The sequence below is a fragment of the Castor canadensis genome, chromosome 16 (genome assembly GCF_047511655.1).
Source record: "Castor canadensis chromosome 16, mCasCan1.hap1v2, whole genome shotgun sequence".
Lineage (NCBI taxonomy): Eukaryota > Metazoa > Chordata > Mammalia > Rodentia > Castoridae > Castor > Castor canadensis.
The window spans coordinates 56,189,070-56,202,412 of record NC_133401.1 but is presented as its reverse complement, the minus strand read 5'-3'; the positions used below and the strand labels follow the sequence as shown (position 1 = coordinate 56,202,412).

At 42.8% G+C, this 13,343-nt stretch overlaps 1 protein-coding gene and 1 long non-coding RNA gene across 10 annotated transcripts in view; one reads left to right on the top strand and one right to left on the bottom strand.

Annotated features, from left to right (window-relative positions):
* Gria1 (glutamate ionotropic receptor AMPA type subunit 1) overlaps positions 1-13,343 on the bottom strand; it is a 348,064-nt gene that overhangs the window by 10,786 nt on the left and 323,935 nt on the right. For all 8 annotated transcript variants that reach the window (XR_012442449.1, XM_074057054.1, XM_074057051.1 and 5 more), the window contains one exon: positions 7,192-7,326. Coding sequence is in view for 7 of the 8 variants with exons in the window: in XM_074057051.1 (XP_073913152.1) it covers positions 7,192-7,326 (135 nt within the window). In the remaining variant the exon portion in view is untranslated. The remainder of the gene's footprint in view (positions 1-7,191; positions 7,327-13,343) is intronic.
* Positions 374-13,343, top strand: part of LOC141417837 (uncharacterized) — a 71,376-nt gene continuing 58,406 nt past the window's right edge. For both annotated transcript variants that reach the window (XR_012442452.1, XR_012442450.1), the window contains exon 1: positions 374-1,053. This is a non-coding gene — a long non-coding RNA (uncharacterized lncRNA). The remainder of the gene's footprint in view (positions 1,054-13,343) is intronic.

Genomic DNA, 13,343 nt, shown 5'->3' with positions numbered 1-13,343 from the left:
ATTCACCCTCTACTTATATATCTTTAGGGATGGGAAGCTTGTTACTTATTGGAAAAGTCCATTCCATTTTTGGGGCAGCTTTGTTAGAAAAATGGGTTTTGTATATTAGGTTAGCATCTATTTCCTTTTATTTGTTTGGCAGTGCTGGAATTTGAATTTAGGGCCTTGCACTTCACTAGGCAAGTGCTTTACTATTTAAGGCATGCCCCAGCCCTTTTTGCTTTAGTTATTTTTCAGATATGGACTCATAGTTTTTGCCCAGGCTGGCCTCTGACCACTATCCTCCTATCTATGCCTCCTGTGTAGCTAGGATTATAGACATGAACTACCACATCCACACTTGGCTTATTTGTTGAGATATGGTCTCACTAACTTTTTGTGTAGGTATGAAGAGGAAGATAGCCTTGAGAAAGGGTTGTAAAACATGGTAAACTGTAAATTAAAAGCTGTAACCATGGACAGAGCTGTGAGGAATTGCCCATTAGAGCCATGCAAAAGTTTGGGACCGAGATGAAAGGCACCATGCAGAGATAAGCACCCATTCCTGCCTTCCTCTGTGTCCACTTGTAAATAAACTTTCCAAAGCAGGCCTCCCCTGCTGTTCTTATCTAAACCTTAGGTCTCTAACCCACTACTGGCCCTACTTTATGGGAGAGCACATTCCTTGTAACCTGATACCCTGCACTGCCTTTTAAATATCCTGTGAATCCTTTGTTCAGGGCTCAGACACAGGGACATGTCTGGGCCCACTAGCTAAAATTAAAATCTGAGTTCTCCATTCCTCCAAGTGTTGCTTGGTTTCTCCTCTGACTATACTGCCACAACAAATGGAGGCCCCAGCGAGATTCCAACCAACTGGCCCCTTGTGCCACCAGCCGGCAGCTGGGCTGCATCAGAGTAGGGAGGGACACGGGACTGAAGGAGGTGGCATGCCACCCGATGGTATTCTGGGTCCTCCTTGGCCCTGGTGCCCCAACTCTTTGAGCAGTCTTGACCCGGCTTGGACTCCAAGGAGAAGTGGACCAACTCATCTGGTAGTCTCGTCCGGACTAGGTAAGCACCACCCCCGGGAAATCAGTCCTAAGTCAGGTCCCGTCCCACTGGACGGAAGGGAGCTTGATCCACTCCCAGGAACCTCCGAGAGGAGTTCTATATGTCTTCAGTCAGGTCCCGTCCCACTGGATGGAAGGGGGCTTAATTCTCCCAGAGTTGGGGAAGGAAGGTGTTATAACTTTGATGTGAATGTGTGTGTGTGTGTGTGTGTGTGTGTGTGTGTGTGTGTGTGTGTGTATGTGAATTTGTTTAAAGCATGGGCAAAATTTAATCTGCTCCTGGAATTCCAGCACATTTTATGTGCGCTTAAATTGACAGTTTTTCTGGCATGCTTAATTTATAAAACTTTTTGTGTGTGCATGTAAACATTTTAAAAATGGTTCTTAAATTGATACTATAAGGTTAATATGATATTCAAGGAAAAAAAACAGGATATTTGTTTTAAAGATCTTTGTTATAAACTGCTTAGACTTTTACATTTAAATATGTAAACACCTTAAGGACGATTCTTATTATAGAGTAAATGTAAAAGTTATTACTCTGTTCTACTGCTACCTTAAACAACAACAACAACAAAAAAAAAACGAGTTTTCAAACTTATTTCAGTCAGGTCTCACTAGGATGCAGACACTCTGGCTTAGCCAGGAAGGAAAAAAAGGAGGCTACAGTCTGCAACAAAGTCTTAGAATTAAGGTAGTTAAAATGACCTTAGCCTGTTTCATTCTGTCATAAATAAAATCTGGGATTTAATTCTCTCTTATAATATATGGGTCTATTAACAAATGAGCTTTCTATAACTTGCTTTTATACAAAAAAATAATTTCAGGGTTGCTTTCTTTCTTTTTTTTCATGAAAATGTAAGGCTCTAAATTAAAAGATTTCATGAGTTATTTTCAACAAGTAACAAAATATATAAAAGGTATTAAGGATATTGTTTTTTTTAAATAAATAAAGGGTTAAAAGAATACTTTTAGATAAAGAGGAGGATAAAGACCAGCTCCCCAGTGGATACAAAATAAATTGTCACAAAGATACAGAGTAAATTGTCATAAAATGATACAACTTATAGATGGTATATAACTGGTTAAAGTTAACTAAAATCTAGTTACATTAAAGGTTTTATAACTCCAAAATTTAATGTACTGATGTTAAACTAAAACTTAAGTCTCTAAGCTTGTAACAACAAGGCTACCTTAAAAATATTATATTGGTTTAGATAACATTTACAAAAAAATTGTCTTATAATGGTTTTGTTTTGTCAAGATAACTCAGAAATTTTGATACTACAGGTTAATCCATAAATTTGTCAAGATAACAAGAGTTTATTAAAACAAAGAGAGACAAGAGGCAGCTGAACACAGGGAGTACTGCTGCACTGATATGAAGGTTAAGACAGATTTACTTATGTAAAGCCAAAGTGCACCCTCCAGATAGGAGAAAAGTAAGTAAATAAATAAATAAAAACTCCAAAAGGAGCACTACAGTGGAAGTCAAGATCTCCAGTTTTTATTAGACATAAAAGAGTAGAGGTATTAGTCCTACTCCTTCCACATGGCAGGTGGAGGGAATTTTTCCCTGAGATGACCAGATTGGAGCTGTTATTTTAGGGGGGATTCCATTGACTGCAGATTGATGGGATCCTGCTATATGTCAAGAGCCATCTGTTAATGTCAACAATCTGGGATGTGATCGCTTATCAACATCTGAGCCATGGTTCTTGGCCACTATATTTCCTAACTTTACACTTAGTCCCCATAAATATTTACCTGTGTTCTCTGGTGATTTTTGTCAGGGTTTTGACTACTAAGGTAACTGAGTCATGTTCATTTAAGAGTTGGTTTATGTTGGGGTTAACAATGAGGACAGCCATGTTAGGACTAGACCCTCTCCCTTGCAGCTGGCTCACCTTTGTCATCCTGGATATATGCCAGGACAGCTGGGCAGACAGTGACTTTCCTGGTACTTTTCCACTAGCCTCCTATGTCTAGCCCAAGCCTGTATATGGCAATGGGCTCTTGCTGTCTTGCTGGGGTCCCCCTCCATAGGGCTCCTGCCTAAATAATAAACCCTGTACCAGTGTTTCAGCTGTCTCTGTGCCTATTCCATGCCTCTTATTTTCTAACAGTTATGTAAAACTTTCTAGATGACCTCATGGTTAAACAACTGTTGTCTTGGATGAGTTTGTACCCTATGCTAGTTTGTGACTGGGCTGTTTGGGTTTGCTAAAACTGTTCTTTCCCCTACAACTGATAAAAATCTAAAGTTTTACTTCCAGAGCAATAACTAAATTAATATGTGTATTAACTTCTATAGAGTTGTGATGCTATTGCTGGTTCCTGTGTATTAAATATGTGTATTTTTTTAAGTATATCAAGCCTCCTACAATACAAAATTTAGATAAACATGGTAACATAAAGTTAGTGGTACTGATGTACTGCTTTGTTAGTTGCTAAATTGTACATCAAAATTTTAACCATGGCTCTTTTAAGTTTTTGTCATTTCAGTTCTGATCCTCCTGGGACATTTATAATCAAGTCCATAAAAATGACTCTAATAAGTGCTTATGTGTCAACCAAGCTAACTACTTTGACATCTGCTTTTGTTAGATTTTGTTTTGTGTTGTCCTTGTCTAAAAGACCACTGCCTAAGAGCCATTCCTTCTAAGCCTCTTTGTTGCTTAAATTTGGCCAAAAGGGTCTAGTTGGCACTGACTCCCACCTGATCTGCTCGTTATTCCCTCCCAACTTGGGACTGAAACCAAACAAACAGAATCCAGGAAAAAGCAGCCAATCAAGAAAGATCTTCAGTCTGCAGCCATACCACCCTGAATGCACCTGATCTTGTCTGATCTTGGAAGCTAAACAGGGTCAGGCCTGGTTAGTACTTGGATGGAAGACGGATCTTCAGAAGAGACTAACAATTTGGAGACAAAGGGGGGAATGCCATCAAAGTTCCAATGGAGTCATTGGTGCCAGACCTCTCAAAGATAACCAAGGCCAAGAGGATTAAAGAAATGGTTCTTATGCATGTGTGGCTATCTGACATTAAAGCTTTTCCAGACACATACTCACATTTTTAGACAGGGTCTTCTACTTAAATAGAGACAAAATAACTATTTTTACTGGATCTAAACATGTCCTTTAATGCTTTAAGATGGTGTTTTTAACTTTAAAAAAAAAGATTTTCTTGGATATATATATATACTGACAGTATATTGTTGCCAAGGTAATTCTACTCAGTTAAAAAAAAAGAGAGAGATATGATACATAAAAAATTAAAAAGAAACTACTCCAACCCAGTTGTACGGGTCCCCATCTAGTAATGTTGGCAGCTCCTAGGGCTGTTGAAGTTACAGGTGTCACTCCCGGGACTCATCACTCCTGGATAAAAGGACAGCTGCCCCTGCAGAGCCCAATGTCTGACAAGCTCTCCGTGATTCAACTAACACCCCTCAGATTAAGGTTCCAGAGAACTTCACAACAGCATGCCATCACTGGAGAGATCTCCAGCCCTGCCCCAGCCACATCCCAGAAGCCGGTTGGTCAACACACTGCAGAAGCCTGAGGATTCATTCACCAGGACACAGATGTATCCTCTTCTCTGTCACCCATACCTTATCCTGCTGATTAGCATTGTGCAATCTGTTTACACTAGGACTGGCTGTCACTGCTCCCCAAGATTGGAATATAAACCAGGGATTACTGCTGGCCTCCTGTAATCTCCTCATAGTAGGAAGCCTTACTGCTGTTTGGTGTCGTCTGTAGCCCAGACTCCAGTCTCAGGCATGAGGTCTCTGATGTGTTATTGCCTTCTGACTCTGCTACATTTTGAGGTTGTCCAATTGGGAGGCTGGGATGACTGCTCAGCCTGCATAAAGCCGCTTTCCTTCCAGGGAAAACTGAGGTATGCCTTCACCTTTTATCAGTATCTGTCACTCGTGTGCAGCATATCAATCTCTGAATGCACCAGGAGAGGGATGATTTACTATAAAGAAAGCTGATAGCCTAACTGGGTTACAAAAACAAAGACATTATAGGGCATATGGATTGCTGGGAGAAAGACAGGGACACCTCAGAGTCATAAAACAGTGGAGGAAATAAACCTCCTTGTGCCACTCTACCCTTCTACCCCACTCCCATATCAGTTTACTAAAGGGAGAGCCACAGATCTAGAGAGGCCACCCAGACGTGATTACCTAGGTGGACCTGGGCCAGTAAAAGACATTGATCTGCCACCACCATGACCCCCGTTAAGGCTTCCTTCTAGGACAGGAAACCTTAACTTGGAATCTCAACTGTACAGCTACCGCCATTAGATGTACAGTTGACAGGCTATGGTGCACCAGCCTGAGATTCTTCCTTGTCTGAGGGACCCTTGCTTTTCAGTACTTGCCAGCTGACTGGAAGGGCATTTGCACATTAGCATTCCTCACCCCAGATAAACATAGTGCCTAACAATCAGACACCCCCACCTTTAATGGCTCATGTGTGGTCGAAGAGAGCTATCCAATTTGTACCTTTATTAATCGGACTGGGGATAATGACTGGGAAAGGAACAGGCATAGGAGGGACTGCCTCATCAGTCGCCTACTATAATCAATTATCTATGGACCTAACAAATGACATAGAACAAGTGGCTAGGTCTATAGTGACCATGCAGGACCAGCTGAACTCTCTAACATCAGTGGTCCTCCAAAACGAGAGTAGGTTGGATTTACTCACTGCCAAGAAGAAGGGCTTTGACTTTTCTCAAACACAGAGTGTTGTTTTATGTAAAGCAGATAGAAATAGTCAGCGATACGGCTGACTCCATTATCTGGCCTCTCCTTATGCTTCCGTTGGCACTTGTGTTTGTATGTGCCTTCTTAACGCCATAACTAACTTCATCAGCTTGCAAATGGAGGTGATAAAGTTACAGCTCCTGGTAACACAATATAGGTCTTTGGGACAAGAAAAACCTTATAAGATTTCTAAAGTCTAGTGTTGATGCTTGTCCACAAGTGGAAAAAGCATCAAAAGAGGGGAATGAAGAGGAAGATAGCCTTGAAACAGGGTTGTAAAACATGGTAAACTGTCAATTAAAAGCTGTAACCTTGGACAGAGCTGTGAGGATTTGCCCATTAGAGCCATGCAAAAGTTTGGGACCGAGATGAAAGGCACCATGCAGAGATAAGCACCCATTCCTGCCTTCCTCTGTCTCCACTTGTAAATAAACTTTCCAAAGCAGGCCTCCCCTGCTGTTCTTATCTAAATCTTAGGTCTCTAACCCACTACTGGCCCTACTTTATGGGAGAGCACATTCCTTGTAACCTGATACCCTGCACTGCCTTTTAAATATCTTGTGAATCCTTTGTTCAGGGCTCAGACACAGGGACATGCCCACTAGCTAAAATTAAAATCTGAGTTCTCCACTCCTCTGAGTGTTGCTTGGTTTCTCCTCTGACTATACTGCCACAACAGGTATGCCTTCAAACTTCTATCCTCCCATTCTCTGCCTCCTGAGTAGCGAGCTGGAATACAGGCATGGGCCACCACATCTGGTTACATCTATTTTCTGTTGCTTTTAGTGATTAGTTTTGTTGTATACTTTAGTCTGTTTTCTTTCCCACCTGGGAACTTTCTATTTTTAACAATGGCCTTGCTTTTTCCTGTTGTGTGCAGCATTTTTGATGTGGTTTGGTTCGTCTGATTCATCTGCTTATGTTTCTCTGTGCATGATCCTCTTTGCCAAAGTCTGTCTCACAATGTGGAGGTGAGGAATGACTCAATTCCCTGAGCACAGCAAGATGCTCAAGAGCAGAAGGTGGACCTACCTTCTCCTACTCAGGGAGCTTTACTTCTATGGACACAACTTCAGGAAGATCAGCTTTGGCAGCGGTCACTCTTGCCTCTCACTGTGCTGACTGTCCACGCAAACTCCAAAGCTTCATCTGGCTGAAGTAGTTGTTATTTTTGGCCCTATGTTTCCCTGACACATCTCGTCTTCTTTCCTTTCTCACATCTGTCTCTGTTCCTGTCACTTTCCTCCTAATGTCTTCCTGCTCCCTGACCTCATCATTCCCACCCTTTCTACAAAGAGACTCAGAAACCCAGCTGCACATAGAACAGGCTAGGAAAAGCCCTAGGAAAATGATGCCACCTTCATCCGCTTGGATTCACTGCGGGACTTGTAGCAGAACTCGATTAAGGCAACCAGCATGGCTAGTCCAAGTCCTCCAATCAGGATGTAGAACACACCTGCCACATTGCTGAGGCTCAAAGCACTGGTCTTGTCCTAAAAGGTGGAGGGAAAGGAGGGTAGGGGAGAGAGCAAAGTGAGTGAAGAGGCTAAAGACATCCAAGCAACAGCATATTTACACACATCCACTCAACCCCACACCCTCCTGCACATTCACAATAATTGGAAAGGATGTTTTTTCATTGGCTGAGTGTCAAATAGTCCCCAAGAGGAAAATGTATGTGTATCTGTGTATATATAAAATTTCCAAATATTCCAGTTGTGTTGAATTTGCAATTATATTTCCCCCTTCCTTCATGTCTTATCCAGGATGGGAGATGCCACATGAAATTCAGGGAAGCTCTTGTAAGATCTGAGCCCTAGAGTTTAGCCCATTCTTTCAGAAAACAGAGTCCCTTCCTTTTTAGCTCCATGTCTGCCCCCATCCCCTCTGCTGCTCAGCAACACATTGGCCTTGCTCATTGTTCATGATTCCAGGTGTTTTTCTGAGAGTTGGTACTTAAAATGAACTTTCCCCTAGATGTGCATTTGATTTCAATTTAATAAGACAGCTATTGTACACATAATAAAGACTCAGTGATGTATAACTTTAACTTACTGCTCTGAGTCCCAGTGTAGGGTAATAACCTGGGGGTTTGCAATAGTAGACAGGTGCTAAGATGGAAAAATGACTCTATTAAATCCTAATAATTATGCTTAATTGTGTCATTTTTTTTGTTGGAGGTGCTTGCTAATAAACACTGTAGGCAGACTTGGGTGGCTGAATTTAGAAATCTCTGTTGCCTATAGTGGAAGGTATTGCACTGACTTTGGAGCAGTGTGCTTAATTCTGAGAAGCCTGGGGACAAATATTAATGTCCAACAAGAGGCAATAGTACTCCCTGTGGGGAGCCTGAGGAAGGAAGACCATTGGTTTGTAAAGATCATCCCTGGGTTCTGTTGTGTCAAAAGCAAGCAAGTAAAAAAACACCATCTTCCCAAGTGGTGAGAGCAACCAACAAAACTAGTGGCCATTATGGAAGACAATGGCTCAGGAAGAGGGGGAGCTGCTCAACCAAATTCTTGGCACAGGCCAAAGAACATCTCTAAGTCTTGGAAGAACACTCATTCCCAGATGTTATGATAGCTCTAACACCTTTGTGTATATTGTTTATTCAGGTACAAGTCTCATTAAATTAAAATCAAATGCATGCCTCAACTGGCACAGGCGTACAGCATCATTGACTGGTTGGTGGCACTGGATAGAATGTGTGATTTTGTCACCTGTGTTACCTTTCAGGTGGGGATATAGGTGAGTCATAAAAAGGGTGAATTGCGTGCCCTTAGAAACTCTTCTGACATCTGCCTATTATACTGCGGATATGTGGAAAGGAACCTCTTATTTACCAAGGCAGTGGCCATTGTCCTAGTTCTGCTTGGTGCATTGTACAGGATTCAGAAGAGCTGAGCTTGGGGACTGCAGCTGATAAATAGCAGCATGCTTTTCCACCCCAGAAGCAGCGTTGGCCAGCAGAACCACAGGATTATCTAAAGCACACTCCCTTGGTGGCTGCCTGTATTACTAAAGCAGATGGCTCTGTATATCGGTTACATTTGGCAAGGCAGAGCCTGGCTTTGGAAACACTGGAAATGATTATTCAAAGGATTCAAAGAGGAAAATTTCTCCTGCTCTGGAATAATGGCCTGATAAGAGAAGTGTGCAAAAATGAATTTAGTGTTTGGTTTAAGAGTTGACTGATCAAGTAAATTTCTACTTCCCGTGATTCTTCAGAATGCTTAGAATATCTCCCTGTTTGTTGTTCAGGAGCTATGTAATTCTTTCTGTTGAGAGTAATTCTTTAGAGTCCTTAACAGAAAGTACTATAAAACTTTTGTTTGGACAGGGGCAGGGATGGGGTGAGGTGGGGAGCATCTTAATGTATGATCAGCTCACACCTTAGCAAAGAGAGGTTGACAGTGATTCTCAGAGGGAGTGGATGGGAAGGGTGGTAGACAGGAAGGTTGGAGGCTGCTGACTTCACAAGCTGATCAGTCTTGCAATAGCTGAAGCACACTTTGCCTCTTCAGTCACCAAAGCTATTTTCTTCTTCATAGTCTTTCCCAAGTTCACTTTGGTTGTGGATAGCCTTCAAAGATAAGGGAGTGATGGACATCTGTTTCTGTTATTCTTTTCAAAGATCTTATGAGGGTGTCTGGCTCTCTGGCTGTAGAAGGTGGAGTGTCCACTTATAGTCTCTCTGGGAAGGAAGTAGGGCCAGATCTTCATATGCATTATCTAAAGCCCCTTGGTGGCTGCCTGTATTGCTAAAGTCTTTAAGTCTTAGAAGAACACTCATCCCCAGATGAGGTAGCTCTAACACATTTATTTATATTGTTTGTTCAGGTACAAGTCTCATTAAATTAAAATGAAATGCATGCCTCAATTGGCACAGTGACTAGCACCTGTGGAGGTGGAGGTGGGAATAGGCATGCTCTGTATAACTGCAGAAAAAGGAGGGTCTAATGACTGAACACCTGATTGTGTCTGGAGGTAGGGAACACCCCTTACTCCCTCACTTCTTTTTTTTCCCATTGTTGGTGATTGAACCTAGGGCCTTGGACTTGCTAGGCAAGCACTCTACCATTGAGCTATATCCCAAACCCTTGTATGGTGAGACTGATCTTGCCATGTGGCTCAGGCTGGCCTTAAACTTGCAACTTTCCTGTTTTAGACTCTCAAATGCTGGGATTTCAGGCACGCACCACCATGCCTGGCTCATCCCTCTCTTTTGAAGGAGGTCTCTGGCCCAGGGAGATAGCAATGTGAGGGAGAGGACATATCCCACACAAAGAGAGCAAGTAGATGGTATGGAAACTCTATTCCTTTCAGGACACACAGTGTCACTGAGTTTTGGTTATGCTGACACAATTCTGAAGCAGCAATGATTAGGGGAGACTTCTGCAATCAGGAGGGGATTTGGGCCCTGTCACCACCAACACTGGATGTACCAAAAACTCTTAAGTTTCATGTGTCATCCTAGTTCAGATAGTGAGAAGTTTACATTTAGACAAGTTTTGGCTTTGCTATTCCTTTATGTGTGCCATTAGTTTTTTATTCTTGACAATGATGGGGTTCAAACATAGGGCCTTGTGCGTGCTAGGCATGTGCTCTGCCACTGAGCCTATGTTCCTAGCCCATGATTAGCTTTTTTGACAGCTTAGAATTTAGATCTTTCTAAGGAAGCCTAAGGTGTTCTGCTCTGTTGCCATTGCTGATGTTCTTCAACTTACTCTGTTGGAATACAATGGGCTATCCTAGGGCACAGACAAAAATCTCTTTTATTTGAAGACCAGGGCTTTGATTCTGACCCACTGTTCACAGAAGAGGGTCCTTCCTTTTGGACTGCTCACACTTCATAGGCAATCTATAAGCTTTGCAGCTATGACTGGAGAAAGGGAAGAGTTGGGATTGGCTTTGAGTCTTCTGAGCACCCCTTTGGGTACCCCATTCTCCTCCTATCCCATAGCAGCCGCAGTCCCCAAAATCTAGGCAGCTTGTTGGTGGGAGTGAAAAAGTCACAACTTGTCTCCCACCAGGAACAGACAAAGAAAGTGACAGTACTGAGAAGAGTGACAGGTGAAAAGAAAAATAAATAACTCATCTTTCAGAATCATTAGGCTTGTTGCTATAGTGACAAGGCCCCCTTCATCTGTTTGGAACCTGTTGTCTTGATTTGCTTCCTCCCTTATGTGGAAGGGAGAATTTTTTTCTGTATTTCTCCTTCTTTTTCCACATATTGGGGGACTGTCCCAGATTCCCTCTGTGTTTGTTTCTCAGCCAATATCCCATCCAAGAATGTCCAGGACTTCCAAAATGACTGACTGAAGTTTTCATGAGGGAGATCAACCCAGACCTGATGCAGAAGCTTGAAGCTTTCTTTCTGGTATAAGTAGAAACTTTTAGGGAGAAGCCAAGGCCTTTGGCTTCAGTTCCCCCCACTGAGACTGGTGGTGCTGCCCATCACCCAAGACCTGCTAAATCTGGACCAAGCTTCAGTTTCACCAAATGCCTCCATTCCTTCTTATCTTCCTGGTGTGAGTATGAACTCTGACAAAGCAATGTTCCCTCTACATTCCACAAGAATGCCATACATTTCCTAGTATGCTTACAACTAGAGTTTTGGGGGCTGTCTGTAAACCTTCTATATGCTGAATCTGTAATCTGACTTTGCCTTTCAGGCCTATGCAGAAAAGTCCACTCCTCTTCTACCTACTAGCCTTTTTGCTATCATAGACTTTCTCTTATGCTTGTGCAAAACTTGTATTTTTGTCTTAAGAATTATTTTCATGAATTTGTGACTGTTTCCTGGAAGTAGAAGATGAATGCTGGTTAAGCTCATTCCCTAACGAAGACCAGAATTGAATAGCTACTTGGAGGTAAACTTGATTCAGCTACAGGAAGACATTTCAAATAGAGACCTGTCCTAAGGCAGTGTGCACTGCCTTAGTGTGTAATGTGAGTTCCTCAAACTTGGATGCATTTTGGAAGAAGCTGACAGGCTGCATAAGATATTCTAGCACTGGGCACAGAGTTAGACCAAGTGACCTTTGACACTCATCCCAACTCCAAGAGGTCTGAGGCATCTAAGAAGTTCCCTGAGGGGCTGGAATCATACCTTTAATAAATTCTCCATAGAGACTAACCAATCCCTTTAGGGGATGCAAAAAAGGAACTCATGTTAATTGGCAACTTCTGCTGTTCCATTTCCAATCTAGGCCAGTTCCCTAGCCTGCATAGTTTCCCCAAGAGCAACACAGGATGAGAACTGGCCCATTGTACTAATAATTGGCAAGGCAAATACTGTGCAAATGATGGTTGTGGGGGAGACTCTGCTCAGCAGTGTGTGCTCAGGGACTGGCTGCTGTACAATGCACCACAGAACATCCTGACTCAAAACAAAATCACAGCATAGAACTCAAGGAGACCATGTGGGTTGTGGAGGGGAGTTCAAGTGCTGATTGAGGCTGAGGCCTCTTCCAAAGTGAGAGGATTTTTCCAGAAACAAAGGCTCCAGTCTGAGAGTAATGTGGGTGTCCCCACAGGGGACCCCCAGTATGAGCTGAATGTCTGCTTGGACTATGCATCCATGAGCAGGGACTTCTGTGTCCAAAAAATCAAGCCAGCTGTCCCCAGTGTCACTTCTGGCTCATGTTTGGAAGGAAAAATTTACAAAGAAAAATTTTTGTTTCTGTCTTGTCCTTTCTGGACAGTGCTGTGAGAATTAGGATGTGTGGTTTAGGGTGTTGGGCAGGATCCAGGGTGTTTCAAAATTGAGTCTCCAATATGCGTAACTGCCAAATGTTGGACCTGTCATCTTGGACCACACATAACGCCCAGCAGGTTCACCTTGAAGTCACTGGTTATTTCTAGGCTGTTGCCTGCTCTGCTTTACAGAGACCAGGAGGCCTGACCCTGAACAGGATTCTAGCTGGAGCTGGGCGCTTCTCTGTTTTAGGGGAGACAGAATGACTTCTGCATCTCTGTCTTGAAGATTTCGGTCTGGCTGTATCCCTCTGACATTGCCCTCCTGGGAACTCTTTCACACAAGAGTGGAGGGGATGGGAGGGGAGGGAGATAGTAAGAGCAGAGCACCACTATGGATTCTCAGGTGTTTTAGGGAGGCCAGTGCCTTTTACCTTCAGGGGAGGGGAGGAATGGGGGTTTATACACTATGTGAGGACATAGTTGGTATTTGTGGTTCTTTTGCCTTTCAGCCTTTTTAAGGGTTGCGGGAAGGTGAGTACATCTAGAGCATATGGACTTACCCTGCTAGTGGTGGGGCAGTGTGGCATAGTGCAAAGAGGCAAGGCTTGGAGGCAGGGAACCTAAGCTGAGTTCTTGCCCAGGTTTGTCACTGAACCACTGGCAATCTTGGGTGTGTCACTAAGTGGGTGTTGCCCACCTCTGGATGCTATAGAAATTGGTGTGAGATGATACGCAGACTAAATAACTAAGTAACATTGACTAGTAAGCAAGAACATTTCCCCCTTTTCCGTTGTTTTTCAATATTTCT